Genomic DNA, 19132 nt, shown 5'->3' on the forward strand with positions numbered 1-19132 from the left:
CACAGTGGCCACTTTTGGTGGTAAATGTCTTCTGAAAGTGTCCAACTGCACTTTTATAAAATGAAACCACAAATGAGTTTGCTGTACTTCATAGAATGTTTATTGTGGTGCAAAATCATATACCATCCTTGTGTTGGGGAGCAAAAAGACAATAACAAAAAAACTTTCAGCTGGAGTCAGTGCCCAAGCATTATTTCGCTGGGTCCATTAGAAGCTTGTATTGTTAACCATTGTCTTGTGTCTGTTTGAAAAATGGACAAGAAGGTCTTCAGTTCTTACAAACTGAAAGATTGCTTTGTGCCCTTTAGTTGCTTGTAGTTCCCTTTGTTTAAGCTCCATATGTTCCTAAGAGAGTTGTATTTAAGAACATAAGAAGAGCCCTGCTATATCAGGCCAAGGCCTATCCAGCCCAGCATCCTGTTTCCTGCAGTGGCCAACCAGATGTTCTGGGAAGCCCAACAGCAGCAGATGAGGCATATCCCCTTTCCCCCCATTGCCCCCTGATAGCTGATATTCAGAGGCTTCCTGCCTCTGGACCTGAAGACAGAATTCAGCCTTCAAAACTGGCTGCTTCTTTTATATGTTTACTCATCTTATCTTTAATTACGCTTTCCACCTGGAACAGATACTAAACTAACCAGCCTGTAATTTCCTGGATCCCTTTTAAAAAACCAACATTATATTTTGGCCAGCTGGCACAGTCCTCTGGCACAGAGCCTGATCCTATGAGAAAATTACATATTTTTGCTAGAAGATCAGCAATTTCACATCTGAGTTCACATCACAACTCTCTAGTGGATGCTGTTGGACCCAGAGAGGAGTTGTTTTATTTATATGTGCCCTGGAGAAGATGTGACAATCACTCCCCCACCTGTGCTGTGGTAGTAGGGAATCCTCCTCCTGCATCCTTGCTCCATTAGGATAGCAATAGCAATAGCAATAGCAATAGCACTTACATTTATATACCGCTCTATAGCCGAAGCTCTCTAAGCGGTTTACAATGATTTAGCATATTGCCCCCAACATTCTGGGTACTCATTTTACCGACCTCGGAAGGATGGAAGGCTGAGTCAACCTTGAGCCCCTGGTCAGGATTGAACTTGTAACCTTCTGGTTACAGGGCGGCAGTTTTACCACTGCACCACCAGGGGCTCAAGGTTGACTCAGATGTCAGTGAGTCAACCCTTTCTCATGATTGTGTGAGAGGGCTTCGGGCGGGCAGTGGGGTAGGCAGCAGAAGCTTGCCCTCCCTTCAGTCAATTTGGCCACTGGGTCTGGGAGAGTCAGGATGTGTGATCGCATGGCCAGATGACCCATTGCTGCCCCCAAGCAGTGCAGGGATCAGGATATGTCATTCTGGCCCCCAGAAATCCCACAATTGTGGGGATCCCCCTGGCGACAGCCAGGAGCCTACTTCTGTGGTAGCGTTGTCTGGGAGCAGTTAGTGCTTGAACACAAGCAGTTAGCCTGAGTTAAGGGTGCACATGCACCCTTAACCTCTGCTAACTAACCAGTGGGTTCCGTAGATGGGTTTGCTGCCGCAGCACCGCTTAAGAGCCACCCAGCTCCCTCTGGTTCTCACAGGCAGCCAAGCCCGGGCTTCGCTGCCCTAGCTGCTTGTGAGAAGAGCCTCAGTATCTACAAAAGTAAAAACTTCCCTGCAAATTGTAGTATAACACTAACTGCTGTAGTGCATATCAACATATGATACAATCACACTACAACACTGTATGTAGTAGTGATGCTTTCATTCCAAAGCTTCCATGAAACATTATCTCATTAATGTTTCATGGGAAATAGACAGTCTACATAATGTAGTGTCCTATGGTACATGGCCATGTTTTTCTGCAGAAAATATGGCTGAAATTGCTATTTCTGACAAAAGGAAGCCTCGGATGGCCAATTAGCACTGGAATTCAGGTGCATTACCCAAATTATGTAACATAAGGTGAACATACTAATTCATATCCAATTGACCTCAGTCCATGTTTCAATCTTGCCTAGCAGATTTATTTTAAAGTTATTGAAAAGGTATTAGTGAGAGAACTGTAGCCAGCAGAGGGCAGTATTAGGCATTTCTCTAGTTCTGTGGTTGTCTCTGTAGGAGAAGGTATTCTTGGAGAAGACAGATGGATGGTTGTCAGGTGACATACAGCATCTTCATACTGGCATCTACTTATTGTGTAGTTTAATTTATTGTGTAAAACAAGGTCAGGAAGGAAGTATTAAGATGACCTCATTAGTAGCCTCCTAATGGACATGTGGCTCAGTTCTACAACTAAAGCTTAATGGGTCTGCCTGGATGGGGGACCACCTGAGAACCATATGTAAATTGTTACAAGTTCTTTGGTGTCAAAGTGGATACAGGTGTAAAATATATATATTATAACGACAAATGTGTAATCAAAGCAGTGTCCCTACTTTTGTTTTTGTGGGTCCCCCCCCCCTTTTTTCCCAAAGAGTCTTCTTCTTGTCTTTGAACGGCAGGTTTTGGAGAGGAAACCAAATGCAGATGGTGAACACTGAGCAACAGGGAAGTGTTCTCATATTGGGGAGGTGCAAGTAATTTTTTTCCTGATCTAGAAAGGGTGACCAAATGTTTGGGGGCTTAGGGATCTAGGAGTCTTGGGTGCAGGGGTGGGTGTGAATAGTAGTGAGCGGGGAAGGAAAGTGATATATTCAGGGATGGGGCTAGTCAATATAACTGGCCTTTATATACAACTGGCTACAAATAGCAGGCTATGTGATGGTTAAAGTCTCAAGACCAGCTCAAGCTATTTGCTTCACAAGGCAAAATGCATGATTCATCCAACCTAATCTTATTATATGGTGTGTGTGTGTGTGTGTGTGTGTGTGTGTATAAAAGAATATGGGTTTTTTGTTGGGGGGGGTCTAATTTCATCTCAGTTTCCTTTTTTGTACAAATGAACGAACAGAGGAAAGGGAAGAAACTGTCACTCCATTTATTTGAATGAGAGCAAAGGGCAGCAGTCCAGAAAATGAAAGGTGGCGGGGGGATGATTGTTCTTACATCTCAGACCATTTCAGGGGTGTGGTGCAAGGTGAGGAAGAGGAATGTGTCCCCCCGTAAAGATTTTCTGGATCAGCCTTGAAGGACTGAAATGCTGCCACACCAATAGCTTCCAGTATTGTGTATTGTATTTGACCAGCCGTGGTAAGGCCACTTTTGATATGCTGGCAAGACTATGTGTATACTCTGCTGGAACATTTTTTGAATTGTGAGAGAAGTGAAAGGATGTTCTAAGCAAGCCTTTCGTAGTTTGAAAAGGGAGGAAGATTTTAGCCTATGGAAAAAGCAGGTGGAAGAATTCCTGTGTGTGGTAAGAGTGGAAAGTGTTCGTATTTTAGGGAGCACTGGTGGTATTTGAGGTGATTGGGGAAAGAGAAGGGGAAAAGCAGTACCCAGGAGGGAGTTAATAGCTGGGTGGGGATTTGAGAAGTGGCAAGGAAGTGACAGAGACAAGCCTCAGGCTTCAGGGTGAAGAGATATATGGCAAGTAATAAAGGTGAAAAACTTAGTTAGGAGTGTTTAAGGAGGAAAAAAGCAACTCCCAGACTGGATGAGTTGCCAAAATGCTGTCCTGCTGTTTTATATTTAAGTTAGATGAACTGTGAGAAACAAGACACACAAACTGTATAAAGTACTTTCCATGCATAAATGGCTGAAGATTTCATGAGAGGCATCTTAGGGCCTGTAGGGTTGCCAGGTCTTCTCAAGCTCAGATCAGGAGGATAGCTAGCACCTAGAAGCTCAAGGATGGCACCTGCTGGAGCAGGGTGTATGTGTGTCCCCTTTGTGAGACAGAGAGATATAAAGAAATCCTAACCTTTGCTCTAGAAGTGATCTCTAGTGCCAGTGCATGCTCTCTCTCTTTCTCTCTCTCGTGTGCTAAAATAGATATGTATTATGCCTGTAATGGTATTGCACACTCTGTCCCAGAGAAAAATATACTGGGACTGAAGGAATATGCTGGAAAAGCAGGATCATTTAAACATTAGAATTGGGCGTGTGTGTGGAATAGCTTGCCTCTTTGTTTCTGGCTCTGCACCCTGATAGTCTTCCATTTATAATTTATACTAATAAATAGACTAAAATCCTATAGCTTCGGGTTAAACTGTAAGAACAGTTTAAAAACTCTGGAAAGCCAGACCAAAGAAGTAAGTTTTAAGAGCTCCCTTGCAGGCCAGTAATGTTGCTTAAGAACAGGTATGCAGTTTGGGAGTGCTCTTGGATCCTGGCTTCACCCTGGTATCTCAGGTGGAGACGATTGCTAAGAGAGTTTTTTCATCAGTTTCAGCTGATTTGTCAGCTGTGTCCATTCCTTGAAGAGAATGACCTCAAAACAGTGGTGCATCAGCTGGTAATCTCCAGGTGTAACTTCTGCAATATGTAGGGCTGCCTTTATACATAATCTCTGGAAACTTTGATTAGTTCAAAATGCAGCGGCCACATTGGACTTCGGGGTAACCTGGAGAGACCACATTATGCCTGTACTTAAACCAGGGCCTGATTAAGCTAGTGTGGGGCCTGTAGCATATGTTATGAAGGTGCCCCAAATTTAAAAAATGCACATAAATATTGAAACATAAATTATTTACTTGCATAGTAAAGTAATTCAATTTTTTTGTTTGCCTAGTGCCCCCCCCCAACTGCCCCATGCCTCCACTCAGCTGAGCCAGCCAGTCAACAAACTTTGCAAAACACACACACACACACACACACACACACACACACACACACACACTTTTGTGACTCCTGACCATGGGTTCTCCTTTGGAGTTATTTTCACAAAGAAAAAGGGGGTGGGGAACAAAACTGAATATTTAAATTAAAAGGTTCTCAGGAATTCTGTACTTTGAGAAATCTGAACTTATTAGCAATTTTGGCATACAACAGTGGATGTTTGATTCCAATGTGTGCAGAACATATTGGATGCCAGCAGCCATCACATTAAAAGGGCCATTTGACAATATTAAGAATATATGTTTAACCTCTTGTGTAAGCCTGACAGGAAAGCAGATGTATATTTAAAATAGTTGATGCATTGCAAATGAATGTGATTATGATGAGGTGCATTAGCAACTTCCATGAAAACAGAAGTATCCAAAAGACAATCTTTTGGCAGGAGGCACAGCCTCTTTCAATCTAAATTACACTAACATGCTTAATATTAAAAGGAGGAAATGCACAAATCATTCAGTGCAACCCTAAGCATGTTTACTCAGAAGTAAGTCCCACTGAACTCAATGAGCCTTACTCTCTAGTAAGTGTGTTTAGGTTTGCAGCCTCCGTTTATCTTTGGACAATTTCAATGGGCATCCCAATGTAAAGCTAATGAAGTTGGCAACGCAGCAGTAGTTATTTCAGTTCTAGAGGAGAGGAAAGGAGCTCACCTTAAATTTGGCAGTTCCTTGAAAAGCAATGATCACAAATCCCCTCCCAACAGCACTAGATACTAAAAGAGGATATAAGTGCCCTTATCCAACAAGACCATAATATAATCTCCCTCCAAGCTCCCCTCAATTGATCCACTAAACTTTGAGACTCCTCTTGCCGTGCATCTGAGTTACTTCCAGCTTTCTTTTTCCTCCTAAAGGTACACATTCTCATTATTTATCTTTACCCTCTCCCAGTCAGTTGGAAAATGCTGGCAACATTCAACTAGCATCTTCTTTAGCTTCCTTTCTTCTGCCCGGCATTAACAGTTAGTTGTTTTTTAATCTAAACTGCTCTTATTTCTTTTACTCTCTGTGTGTATGTTTTTAAAAACTTTTACAGTTTAAACAAATAAGGACCAACTCCCTGGTGATAAAGTTATCTTTGAGACCCCTTTGCAAGCTATCTGTTCCTACTATTGTTCTTACTACTCCCTCCCATGCTTCTTAACATAATAGATAATCCAATCAACACCATGGTGCCAGGAAGACCTTGCTTAAACGCCCTCGCCCTCAAGCGAGGGGAGTGATGCTGGAGATGAGAATGGGCAGCAGCAGGCAATGAGGAATGTCAGCAGAGAGCACCAAACAGAGAGCAGAAAGAAGGGGCAGACGTTCAAGCCAGGCATGCGGGGCCCTAGAAAACGTGGGGCCTGTAGCAAATGCTACATTTGCTACTATGTTAAACTGGCCCTGACTTAAACAATTGTACTGGCTGCTGATATGTTTCCAGGTAAAATATATAGTTATTACCTTAAGAACATAAGAACAGCCCTGCTGGATCAGGCCCAAGGCCTACTTAGTCCAGTATCCTGTTTCACATAGCAGTGCACCAGCTGCCTCTAGGAAGCTCATAGGAAAGAGGTATATGCATGCCCTCTCTCCTGCTGTTGCTCCCCTGCAACTGGTATTGAGAGGCATCGTGCCTCTGAGGCTGGAGATGGCCCACAGCCACCAGACTAGTAGCCATTGATAAACCTGTGCTCCATGAATTTGTCTAAGCCCCATTTAAAGCCATCCAAGTTGGTGGCCATCACCAAATCCCATGGCAAAGAATGGCACTGTGTGAAAATGTACTTCCTCTTGTCAGTCCTAAATTTCCCAACCTTAAGTTTCATGGGGTGACCCCTGGTTCTAGTGTTCTCTCCACTCCATGCATAATTTTATATACCTCGATCATGTCTTTGGGGTTCTTTTCCAAGTTAAGAGTCCCAGATGCTGAAGCCTAGCCTCATAAGGAAGGTGCTCCAGGCCCATGATCATCTTGGTTTCCCTCTTTTGCACCTTTTCTAGTTCTACATTATCCTTCTTAAGATATGGTGATTAAAGCTGTATGTAGTACTCCAGTTGTGCTAACTTGGCAAAGCCCTGCTAACTGGGCAAAGAGGCAACTTTTACCGTGGTGATCCTCTTTATTTAGCATGGGGAGAGTAACTGGCCCTATCCACCCCCAGCCCAGTACTTCCAGTGACTGTTGCTGGTGTCTATCTTATGTTTCATTTTAGAATGTGAGCCCTTTGGGGACAGGGAGCCATCTTATTTATTTATTGTTTCTCTTTGTAAACCATCCTGAGCTATTTTTGGAAGGGCGGTATAGAAATCGAAATTAATAATAATAATAATAATAATAATAATAATAATAATAATAATAATGTGATTGCACCATAGATCCAAGATCTCTCTCCTGGTCAGTCACTGACAGCTCAGATCCCATCAGCATATATGTGAAGTCGGGGTTTCTTTGCCCCAGTATGCTTAACATTGAACTGCATTTGCCATTTGTTGCCCAATTCCCCAGTTTGGAGATTTTTTTTTTGCAGCTTCTCACAATCTGTTTTGGATTTCACTATCAAACAGTTAGTGTCATCTGCAGATTTGGCCACTTCACTGGTTACCTCAACTTCTAGATCATTTATGAACAAATTACAGAGCATTAGTTCCAGTACCAATCCCCAAGGGACCCCACTTCCTGTTTCATACCATTGTGAAAACTATCCATTTATTCCTACTCTCTGTTTCCTGTCCTTCAAACAGTGACTGATCCACACATGAACCTGTCGCCTTATCCCATGACTGCTAAGTTTACTCAAGAGATTTTGGTGGGGAACTTTATTTATTTAATAATATTTCTATACTGCCTGATATGTACATCTCTAGGCAGTGTACAAAATTTAAAATATTTAAAAGTCACAGATTAAAATACATGACAATAAAAACAATAGAACAAAATAGTTATTAAAACAAGTTTTTAAAATAATAAAATAAATTCTAATTAAAAGCCTCCAAAAAAGGAGAGTCTTGAGGTTCTTCCTGAAATCAAACAGAGAAAGAAATCCTCTTATTTCAGTAGGGAGCATATCCCAAAGCCCTGGCGCAGCCACAAAGAAAGCCTGGTCCTGCGTTGCCACCAAACAAGCCGGTTACATCCATAACCGGGCCTCTCCAGAAGAATGTAACAGGCAACAGGGTTTATGACAAAGAAGGTGCTTTCTTAAATAGCCAGGACCCAAGTTGTTAAGGGCTATATAGGTAAGAACCAGCACTTTGTATTTCACCCAGAAACATATTGGCAGCGAGTGCAGTTCTTTCAAAACTGGTGTTATGTGGCGGTCCCTTTGTGACCACATAACAAAAATCTTGTCAAAAGCTTTTTGGAAGTCCAGGTATACTATGTCAACTGGATCACCTTTATCCACATGCCTGTTGGCACTCTCAAAGAACTCCAAAAGGTTAGTGAGGCAAGACTTGACCTTGCAGAAGCTATGCTGGTTCTCTTTCAGCAAGGCCTTTTCTTCTATATGTTTTTGTCCTTAAGTATGCTTTCCATCAATTTACCCGGCACTGAAGTTTTAGCAGACCAGCCTGCAATTTCCCATAAAGGGCCTCCCAACCGGTTCCATGCACATCCCTAATGTACTATTCTCCAGAAACAGACACTCAAAGGTCTCTCTGCCTCCCAGAGTCCACATATACGTTTTGAAACTCCCTCCTTTTGGCTCCCTCTCACTCCTGGTCCCACCCTCGCCAGCCAATGGGGGCACAGTTGCCCATGACGACACTTGATTTGTATGATGACAAGCCAACCAAGAAGCAAGGAGATCGCAAGCCAATCGGAAGCCAGTGCCAGAAAACCAATCAGCAATGGAAAAACAGGCCTCCAAAATGGTGCTTGAAACACCCAAAGCGTTTTGATTGAAAAGGGGTTGTTTAGTTTTAAGCTTGAAACAAGTCCTTTATTGTAAGGGCATTCTGTTGCAGACTCAAAACACTTGAAACATTTTGCACATCTCTAACATAGAGGCTGCAATTCTGTGCATGCTTACCTGGAAGTATGTGGCACTCTTCGGTAGTCATTCATTCATTCATTCATTTATTCGATTTCTATACCGCCCTTCCAAAAATGGCTCAGGGCGGTTTACACGGAGAAATAACAAACAAATAAGATGGAACCCTGTCCCCAAAGGGCTCACAATCCAAAAAGAAACATAAGATAGATACTAGCAACAGTCACTGGACTGGACTCCACTGTGCTGGGGGTGGACAGGGCCAGTTACTCTCACCCTGCTAAATAAAGAGAATCACCACATTAAAAGGTGGCTCTTTGCCAAGTAAGCAGGGGTTATGCAAAATATTGCACTATAAGACACTCTTCTTTCTCTATGTCTATTTTGAATATATTTTAGGTATTTTAAAAGGCAGCAAAATGTTTAAATCATAAAGTGTGGATATTAGAAGAATTGTATATACAAAACATTAATTAATGGAGGCATGGTTTATTGCATGGTTTATTGATTCTGTAAGTGGAGACTCTCTTTTCCTGGAGCAGAGAAAGTTTTTTGGAAGGAAAGTAAAATTCTACACCAAAGAAGCTAGCGATTTTGAACTTGGATTAGATTATTCAAATCTGTATGATGTGCAAATCAATTTACTTCGTGGATATTTATTGTCAGATTGCAAGCCTTACTAATGATTCAGTATTAAGTCTCTAGAACTTGAATGATGCCTATTATATTATTATAGTCAATAAGAACAATGTAGAGGTAAGAATAAAGGTATGGGCACATGGTGGTTAACAGGACTGTGATAAGTAGTAAAGTAAAGGTAAAGTTGTGCTGTTGAGTTGGTGTCAACTGCTGGTGCCCACAGAGCCCTGTGGTTGTCTTTGGTAGAATACAGGAAGGGTTTGCCATTACCTCCTTCTGCACAGTAGGAGATGATGCCTTTCAGTATCTTCCTATATCAGTGCTGCCTGATATAGGTGCTTCCCATAGTCTGGGAAACATACCAGTGGGGATTTGAACCGGTAACCTCTTGCTCCCTAGGCAAGTTACTTCCCCACTGCGCCACTAGGTGGCTCATGATAAGTAGTAGGACTATACAATTAGGGAAAATCTAATCTCAGATAGCCTGATAATCTGTATTGGGCTGGGATGTTGACATGTAGTTTAGAGAAACTCTGCCCCTTGGAACCACTTGCAGCTGTTGTTGGCCTTTCCAGGCATCTCCCAACTCATGATGGCTAGAAGCTTGCTTTTAAAAAAAGCAAATGTGAGAGTCACAATAGTGTGACATCTATCAGACTACAGTTAGTTTGAAACATAGTTGATGAGATCTCCGGATGAGATCCCAACTCACTACACTTACAAGATCTTAATGTCTCCAAGTCTGTTTCAGTCATAATTCAAAGTGTTGATGCTTTTCTTTGAAGTCCTGAACGGCTAGGGATGTCAGTACTTAAAGGATCACCTTCTTGCTCATAGGCCAGCCTGTATGGTGGGGTGGAGGGACTGCTGCTCAGGCTGTCCTTCAGGTGTCCCTGCTAGAGGGATGGCAACCTGAGAAAATACTTCGTTGGTTGTGTGTGCTGCCTTCCAATACTCTCCTCACCAGGCTTTTCGTGTGCACCAGGCAAAGTCTTTCGATCTCCACTGGTATTTTGTTTCATCCTTTAAAATTATCTGCTACTTTATTCTTGTGGTGATTTTTAAAATTTTTTTTTACTTTATTTGAGAGAGATACATGTGTCTTATAAAACCTGACCTCATTCTAGTTCTGCTCCGACTCGGTGCTGCTGTTGGGAGTTGCCTCTGTCATCATCTGTTCCTTAACTTCCACATAGCTGACTAACTCCAGTTGGGATACCAAGAGCACAGGATGCCCAGTTTCTACCTGTGGTAGTTCTGGAAGCCTGACAGAGACAAACCCTGAAGGTGCAATAAAAAAGAAACAGAGTGTCGTTCCATCATTAGTACTGCCTCCAGCAATCGGCTAACATTGTTCAAGTGCCAATTGGTCTTCTTGCACACTAATCTTTATAAACTTGTTAAATGCCTACTGGCATGAATAAATTCCATCTTGGTTTAGTGTATTGTGGGAGTCCTGCAAAAAAGTAGATGCTCTCTCTTTATCTGATGCTCTTAAATCATTTCTTTAAGATTTGAAATGCCTGGCAAGTGCTGTGTCAAATATGGATTTGCTTTCTCTTTGCAGTGACTTAGACAGAAACAACATTACAAGGATTACAAAGGTGGACTTTGCTGGGCTTAAGAATCTTCGTGTTTTGTGAGTATTGAGGTGGGCGGGACCCCTCTCCCTAACACGGTTTTGCTTTTGACACTCAAAAACTGCCATCAACAATGATCTTCCCTGTGTGCTGTCAGTCTGCGTGAAGCTTTGAACTACATTACCTTCAGCAGATCTCTGACTATCCAAAACATATCTTCATTGGACATATGTTAAATGTACACCTTTCTTTGGTAACATTACCCCTTTTCAGATGAATGCATATGGAGGAGAAAGTGGGATCATATGGCAGTAACCTTTGGCCTATGCATGTTTGTTTGAACAAGTGAAGAGAGTCCCCATGTGTATAACTGTATGGATGGGGCACTTTCTCCATGGAATTATGGTAACCTGCTTTTACCGGGTTCTCCATAATGCTGAGAGAACCATCTAAGTGTGCGATTGTATGTTTGGGGGTTCTCTTCAGATGTTCAAGTAAACACACGTAGGCCAGTGGCAGAGTATGTATGTTCATTTGAACACCTTCAAAGGTTCTTTTATTTGTAGCTTTTCCACCTGATTGTGATCAGTATGTTGTACTTTTTCACTTGCTTGTACATTGACTATGATTAGTAGGCAGAAGGTTGTCCGAAGCCCAATGCGTTGGCTACAAGTGCAAGTGACATTTCATCTTGGGGCACTGGGGGTCGGGGAAGGAAATGTAAAACAGTTGCTTGACTTATTGAAATTGTGGTAGAAATACCTGCATTAGATATAAGAACATAAGAAGAGCCTGGCTGAATCAAGTCAAGGCCTATCTAGTTCAGCATCCTGTTTTCCACAGTGGCCTGTCAGATGCCTCTGGGAAGCCCATCAGCACAGCAGCAGATTAAGGAATACCCCCTCTTCCACCGATTCTCCCTTGCAACTGCTGTTCCAAGGCATGCTGACTCTGAACCTGGAGTTAGCACATAGCTATCTTGATTAGTAGCCATTGTTCTTCGATGTGGTCTCTGTGCTTTACACGAATGGGCTTTGCACCTGCGCAGAGACCACAGTGGAGCTTCCAAGCTAGAAATCTAACTTTTTGCGGTAACCCCGCCCCCTCGGTATATAGGCGACTGCGCGGGCTTACCTCTCCAGTCTTTCTTCATCCGCGATAGAAGACACATCGTTGAGCACTCCTTGCTAGACTATGCTGTTGAGTATTTACCCTTGCCAGTTTTACCCTATCTTTTGTTCAGTACTCCCCCTCGTTAGTGTCTTTATTTCATCCTCAGTAACCCCCTTCCCCCCCCCTCAAAGTTCCTTTGAGTTCACCATTATGTCATGGCCTTCGGGCCTGGTGTGTTATGGTCTCTCCGCTCTTTCTTCGGCCTATGGCCAAAACTACTAACTTTAAGCAGTGTGGTAGCTGCATATCTAAAATCCCCTCGACTGACGGCCACAAACTTTGCCTTTTCTGCTTGGGAGAGGCCCATAAAGTTGGCTCTTGCTCTCGCTGCACGGCCTTTACCAAACAGGCACACAAGAATCGCGTTTACCAAACAGGCACGCAAGAAGTCTCGACTTCGCTCTTGGCTCTGGGAACAGGCCTTTAAGTGTTCGTGATCAGACAAACCGCCTACGATGCAGGTCCCTTCGAGCTCTTCTCCTTTGGCCCGGGGCTTACAGCCCATTTCCTCCCCACTTGGGTTCTCAGTTACCACTCCAGAGGCCAATGTACCAGTCAATCCCATGGCTTGGGCCTCAACCTCGGTACCGAAGAGTTCCGTAGCAGTGTCGATCTCGACGGCGGCACTTATTGAACCATGCTCGGTTCAATCTGCCAAAAAGAGAAAGAGAAAGAAGGCCCGTCATGCTCCTACAGAGCCTCCTAAGAAAAAGCATAGATCGACCTATGATACCGAACACCGATCCCGTACGCTGCAAACAGAGACTATCCTGGATGCTGAGGTGGTCTATGCATCTAGTCCCCATGATCCCGTATACGAATCCGAGCACGATTCTGAACCTGAAGAGATTCCCCCTGATCAGCCCTGTCGTTGGTCCAATCGGGACCTCGAGGCTGCTCTCGACGAGCGCTATGCCCATCAAGTTGAGGAACAGGCGGACTACTTTTACGCCCAGCAGGAGGTTCACCAACACCGCCGAGCCACGGCCACCATGGAACCACCCCTTCAGCGTTCTCTCTCACCCCGGCCGTCGACCTTGGTACCGGCTTCGATATCAAACCCATGCTTTGACACTACAGCTCTTCCCCCTCCACGTCCACCCCGAACCATGTCTCTGCTACTGCCGCGGGTTCCACCGCGAAGTTCTCCCATGCAGGCGGCCATGGCTGCGACCACCCTGAATTCTCAACCACCTCCTACTCGGCTTTGAATCCAACCCCTTCCTCCTCTGGTCTCGAGTGGCTCCTCAGATTCATCTTCAGATGAAGAGGGACCAGATTCCTCGATCTCAGACAGGATATCGGGCTCTTCACCCCCTACCATTATCATGGAACCTAGGCCCAGCTCTCCATCAGAAGATTTCCGAATATATACTGACTTTGTCTCCTGTATGGCGACCTCCCTGGGCATTCAGCTTTCCCAAGGAGATAAATCTGAGCCGGCGCCCTTTTTCAATTAATTGAGGACGATGCCCATCCATCGGTATCGCTCCCTTTGAATCCATCTATCCTCAAGGTCACCAAGGCCTCTTGGTCAAAACCCTCTTCCTTGCCCCAGACATCGAAGAAACTCGATTCCTTTTATAAGGTGCACGCCTCTGCTGATCAGGATGACCCCTTTCTGAAGCAATATCCTTCCATGGACTCCATTGTAGTAGAGTCTTCACTCTCAAAGTTCCGTGGATACACCTCATCCACACCACCCGACAAAGAAGGAAGGAAACTAGACACGTTTGGCAGGCATTTGTATTCCATTTCATCTTTATTGACCAGAATTACAAATTATCAGGCCTACTACTCTAGATACCAGTCTTTCCTGTGGGTCCACATGGCCCCCTTCTTAGACCATTTGCCTGAAGAGCAGCAGGGCCCTGTGAAAGTTTTTCAACATGAATCCACGCAGGTCTCTAAACAGGACTCCATGCAATCCGTCACCTAACTGAAGGTGCTGCTAAAGTGATGGCGAGCTCCGTTGCTCTTCATCAACACGCCTGGCTCTGATCTTCCGTCCTTATGCCCTATGCTAGATCCAGGGTGGAGGATCTTCCCTGTGAAGGTTCATCCCTGTTTGGAGAAAAGACAGGTGATACACTTCAGAAAGTGCAGAAACTTCGTAACACGGCCCACTCTATGGGATTTCAACAGTCCTCATCCAGGCCTTACAAGCCTCAGAAATGGCAGCAACAGCCATACTCCTCCAAACACCATTACTACCAACCGCAGGACAGATCCTTTCGTTCTGCCAGGTACCAGCCATACAGAAAGCACTCCAACTTGTCTGGCTCCAAGCAGCAGTTACACTCTAAGGGGTCTCAGCCCCAAACCAAGAGACAATGACTTGAAGTCCCCTCTCCGTTGGGGCAACAGACCCTCCCCCTTCGTCTCCACTTGGGAAAATATCACCACCGACTTTTGGGCTCTTACCATCATGAGGGTTGGTTATGATATAGAATTTGCATCCACCCCTCCGTACAACCCCCCGCTCCCCACGCCGGCCACCCCGGCTCTCCTAGTGGAAGTCGGCTCTCTGCTCACGAAATCTGCAATAGAACTGGTTCATATCCCGCAGTCCCCGGGTTTCCATTCTCGATACTTCACTGTACCCAAGCCGGACGGCTCCCTCCACCCTATCCTGGATCTCCAGGAACTGAACTCTTTATGTCACATACCGGAGGTTTCGTATGGTCACCATTCCCACCATCATCTGCACAAGAACCAATGGTTCGTTTCAATAGACCTCCGGGATACCTACTATCATGTCACCATCAGACCCCAGCACCGTCGTTTCCTCCACTTCCAGATAGCGGATACCACTTACCAGTTTCACACCCTTCCCTTCGGGATCCGCTCCGCAGGTGTTCACCAAATGCATGGTTCCAGTGGTGGTGGCCCTGCAACAACAAAACATCCAAATTTTTCCATACTTCGACGACTGGCTCGTGGTTGCCGACAACCCACAATCCCTTCTGAAGGATCTCCAAATGGTTATTGACCTCCTTTCCAACCTGGGGCTCCAGTTGAATTTTGAAAAGTCAGCTGAACCCTTCCAGAACCATAGAATTTTTGGGGGTCGTCTTCGACTCCATTCAGTCAAAGATCTTCTTACCTCAGCGCAGGATCCAGGCCATCCTTGACCTGTCATCCCACCTTCTCTACCACCCGTGTCAGCCAGCTCAAACGATCCAGTTCCTCTTGGGCCACATGGCTTCCACCACCTAGTCCTCCCTCACGCTCGTCTCCGTGCCAGGACTCTGCAACATTGGTTCCTCTCCGTGTTCTCTGCACACGATGACTCCCTCACCTGCACCCTTATGCTCCCGCCTCAAGTCCTGCGTTCCCTGCTGTGGTGGACGGACCCTGCCAACCTCCGCGTTGGCTCCCCCTTCCAAACCCGCGTCATGCCCTCCTACTCACTACGGACGCATCCATGGACAGCTGAGGTGCCAACAACCACAACATCCACGGTATCTGGTCTCCTTCCGAGGCTGCTTACCATATCAACTACCTCGAACTATTGGCCATTTTCAAGGCTCTAAGGGATTTCCTCCCTCTGATACGCGAATCTCATGTTCTTGTCCAAACGGACCATGCTCCCGCCAAAGCCTACCTGAATAGGCTCTTCCCAGCCCCCTCCTATTCCTAGCCATGGAAATGTGGTTCTGGTGCATTCACCATGGCGTCACCCCCCTGGCGGTCCATATTCAGGGACAGAACAACACCATGGCAGAAATATTGAGCAGGACCCAATCAACGTCACACAAATGGCAACTACATCCCCCCACGCCCCGCTCCCTCTTCCGCCGCTGGTTGCTCCCAGAAATAGACCTCTTCGCATTAGAGACGAATGCACAGTGCCACCTGTATTGCTCCAGGTCAGGTATAGGACCCAACTCCCTTGGGGATGCGTTTGCCTTGAACTGGACGGGACGTCTAGTCTACGCTTTTCCTCCAATTCCTCTACTTCCTCAAGTCCTTCAGAAAATCTCCCGGGACCGGCCGCACTGCATACTCATTGCTCCGTGGTGGCCCAGGAGGCCCTGGTTTCCCCGCCTCCTCCGCCTCTCCAACCATCAGTACCACCACCTACCACACATCCCTCATCTCCTATCCCTGCAGGGCAGTCGCCTCCTACATCCAGACCTACAGCGTCTCCATCTTATGGCTTGGCACATAGTCCCAACCTGCCCGTAGATCTACAGAGAATAGTCAATGCCTCACGTAAACCTGCTACCATCACCTCCTACTCCCATAAATGGACACGTTTTCAGAACTTTTTGAAGGACAGAGACGTCCCCTTACATTTCCTCTCTGTGGAACATGTTTGCTCCTACTTACTCTCCCTCAAGGAGGCTGGGCTCAAGATGCCTTCCTTGCGAGTTCATCTCACTGCCATAGTGGCTAACTCTCCATCATCTACGCCATCGTGGTTCCAACACCCTACGGTTAAACGTTTCCTCAGAGGACTCACTCACCTCTACCCAGACCCTCCAATCATGGCACCTGCATGGAACCTGACTTTAGTCCACTCCTCTCTCATGCACCCTCCTTTCGAACCCATGGCTACAATTTCTCTGGACCTACTTTCCTGCAAAGTAGCCTTCCTCATGGCCATCACTTCTGCCAGGCGGGTCAGTGAACTCAGAGCATTTAGAGTTACCTTACCTAGTTTTACACAAGGAATAAGTCATCCTTAGACCAGACATTGACTTCCTACCAAAGGTGGTCACTTTGTTTCATCGCTCCCAGCCAATCTCCTTACCTGCGTTTGTCTCTGAGCCGTCGACTGAGGCCGAACGACTTCTCCACACTCTCAACGTTCGCAGGTCGCTTGCCTTCTACTTAGACCAGACCTCCACTCTCCGCACTTCTAACTCTCTCTTCGTACTTCACTCTGGACCCAATAGAGGCAAGCAGGCTTCTACACAAACTATATCTAGATGGGTGGTTCGCACCATCTCTCTAGCTTACTAACTCTCCAGGAAGCCTCTCCCACCCTCCATCAAAGTACACTCAATGAGGGCAGTTGTGGCTTCCACTGCCTTGACAGGTCCATTCCTTTGGATGACATCTACCAGGCAGCTACGATGGTGTCAAAACACTCATTCATACAACACTACACCCTAGATGTCCAAGCCAGAAAGGACACAGTGTTTGGCAGGGCGGTGTTACAATCCATCTTCGCCTGATCCCTCCTCCAGGTGAGCATGGCACAGGTGCAGCTTGCTATGCGCCCATTCGTGTAAAGCACAGAGATCATGTCGAAGAATGACAGGTTGCTTACCTGTAACTTGGGTTCTTCTAGTGGTCATCTGTGCTCTTACACGCCCACCCTTCCTCCCCTCTTCTAATGTATTTTCTGCTAGTCTCTTTCAGATTGCGGACTCAGAAGACTGGAGAGGGAAGCCCGCACAGCCGACTATATACCAAGGGGGCGGGGCTACCGCCAAAAAGTAGTTCTCTAGCTTGGAAGCTCCGATGTGGTCTCTGCGCAGGCGCAAAGCCCATTCATGTAAGAGCACAGATGACCACTAGAAGAACCCAAGTTACAGTTAAGCAACCTGTCGATAGACTGGTCCTCCATGAATTAGTTTATTTTGTATAGGTTAACAAACTACTAGATTTCACTCAGAAAGTGTACAAATGTAGCAATCTGATCTGAAACATGCTTGCTCGGATGTAAGGCCTTGTGGAATTTTGGTTTCATGTAAGTGCATAGAATTTGGTCTCGTGGCAAGTTCATGAATGGCTGTTCATCACTCAGAGACCATAGCATCAAGTAATAACTTGATTGCATGAAAGATAGCCATGACAAATCGAACACAGAAAGATCTAAATAAGCAGATAATACCTCAGCAGATAATAATAATCAGCAGATAATAATACTGAGTGATCAGTTGCTAATTAATCTTAAAGTACAGGAAACACCTATATCGGGCAGCAGTGATATAGAAAGATGCTGAAAGGCTATGATAAACCCCTCCTGTATTCTTCCAAAGACAACCACAGGGCTCTGTGGTTGCCAGGAGTCGACACCAACTTGATGGCACACTTTACCTTTACAGTTAACTGAATAGCTCTGATGATTACTGCATTGACATTACTTAAAGGCACAGACTGACAGAAGGAACTCTGCTCCCCTGCCCCATGTTGCAGTGTTTGTGTTAGTTATTTCACGTTCCTATGACAGCTGAAAAAAGCTAGCAAAAAGCAATGCGTGATAATCTAAACTTTAAAAAAGTATTGTTTAATGGATTCAGCCAAGATGAAAGAACAATACTAGCTTTTAGGAAAGGACATTTTTTATGTGCTCAGTTTGAATAATAAAAAGACTGTTTATATTTTTAATACCAACAACTGCCTTTCTTTTGTAGACATTTGGAAGAGAATCAGATTAGTGTGATAGAACGTGGAACATTTCAAGATCTAAAGCAACTTGAACGGCTGTAAGTATTCTCTCTTTCTAGAATCCTTTCAGTTTTCCAGTTAAGAGAATGAGATGTAAAAGCAATCTTAGTGTGACTGGGTGATGAGGACATGGGGACATATTAGATAAATGTCAAAATAGCACCTGGCCAGCCCCGGAAAAACCCTTGAAATCTGGGTTGAGTCTGGAAGTGATGTACATTCAAAGTGTTAATGTCATACAGAAATGTTTTGTGCTTTCTGTTCCAACCTCTGTTAAAAGCTAGAAATTTCAACCCATCCGTTTGGTTTAAAAAATATAAATATAAACACACACACACACACACACACACACACACACACACACACACACACACGTGGACCTCATTATCCATGGGGGTTCCATTCCCCTAGAATACCATGGGTAATGAAATCACGGATGAGGCATTGAGTCTATGGGATTACAGGTACAATTCCATCACAGTCTCTTCTTCTGGACCAGAATCCTGATCTTTATCATGAATCCCAAGTAACGGTCTCTCATTAAGAATGAATAACTTACAAGACAAATGTGCTGTAGACAACAGTGAGTAACCA

General features: G+C 44.9%; 1 protein-coding gene across 3 annotated transcripts in view; it reads left to right on the plus strand.

Moving 5' to 3' along the window:
* Window positions 1–19132, plus strand: part of SLIT3 (slit guidance ligand 3) — a 731964-nt gene that overhangs the window by 36873 nt on the left and 675959 nt on the right. For all 3 annotated transcript variants that reach the window (XM_053288108.1, XM_053288109.1, XM_053288110.1), the window contains exons 2-3: window positions 10948–11019; window positions 18505–18576. In XM_053288108.1, coding sequence (XP_053144083.1) covers window positions 10948–11019; window positions 18505–18576 — 144 coding nt within the window. The remainder of the gene's footprint in view (window positions 1–10947; window positions 11020–18504; window positions 18577–19132) is intronic.

This window comes from Hemicordylus capensis, chromosome 2 (genome assembly GCF_027244095.1).
Source record: "Hemicordylus capensis ecotype Gifberg chromosome 2, rHemCap1.1.pri, whole genome shotgun sequence".
NCBI lineage: Eukaryota > Metazoa > Chordata > Lepidosauria > Squamata > Cordylidae > Hemicordylus > Hemicordylus capensis.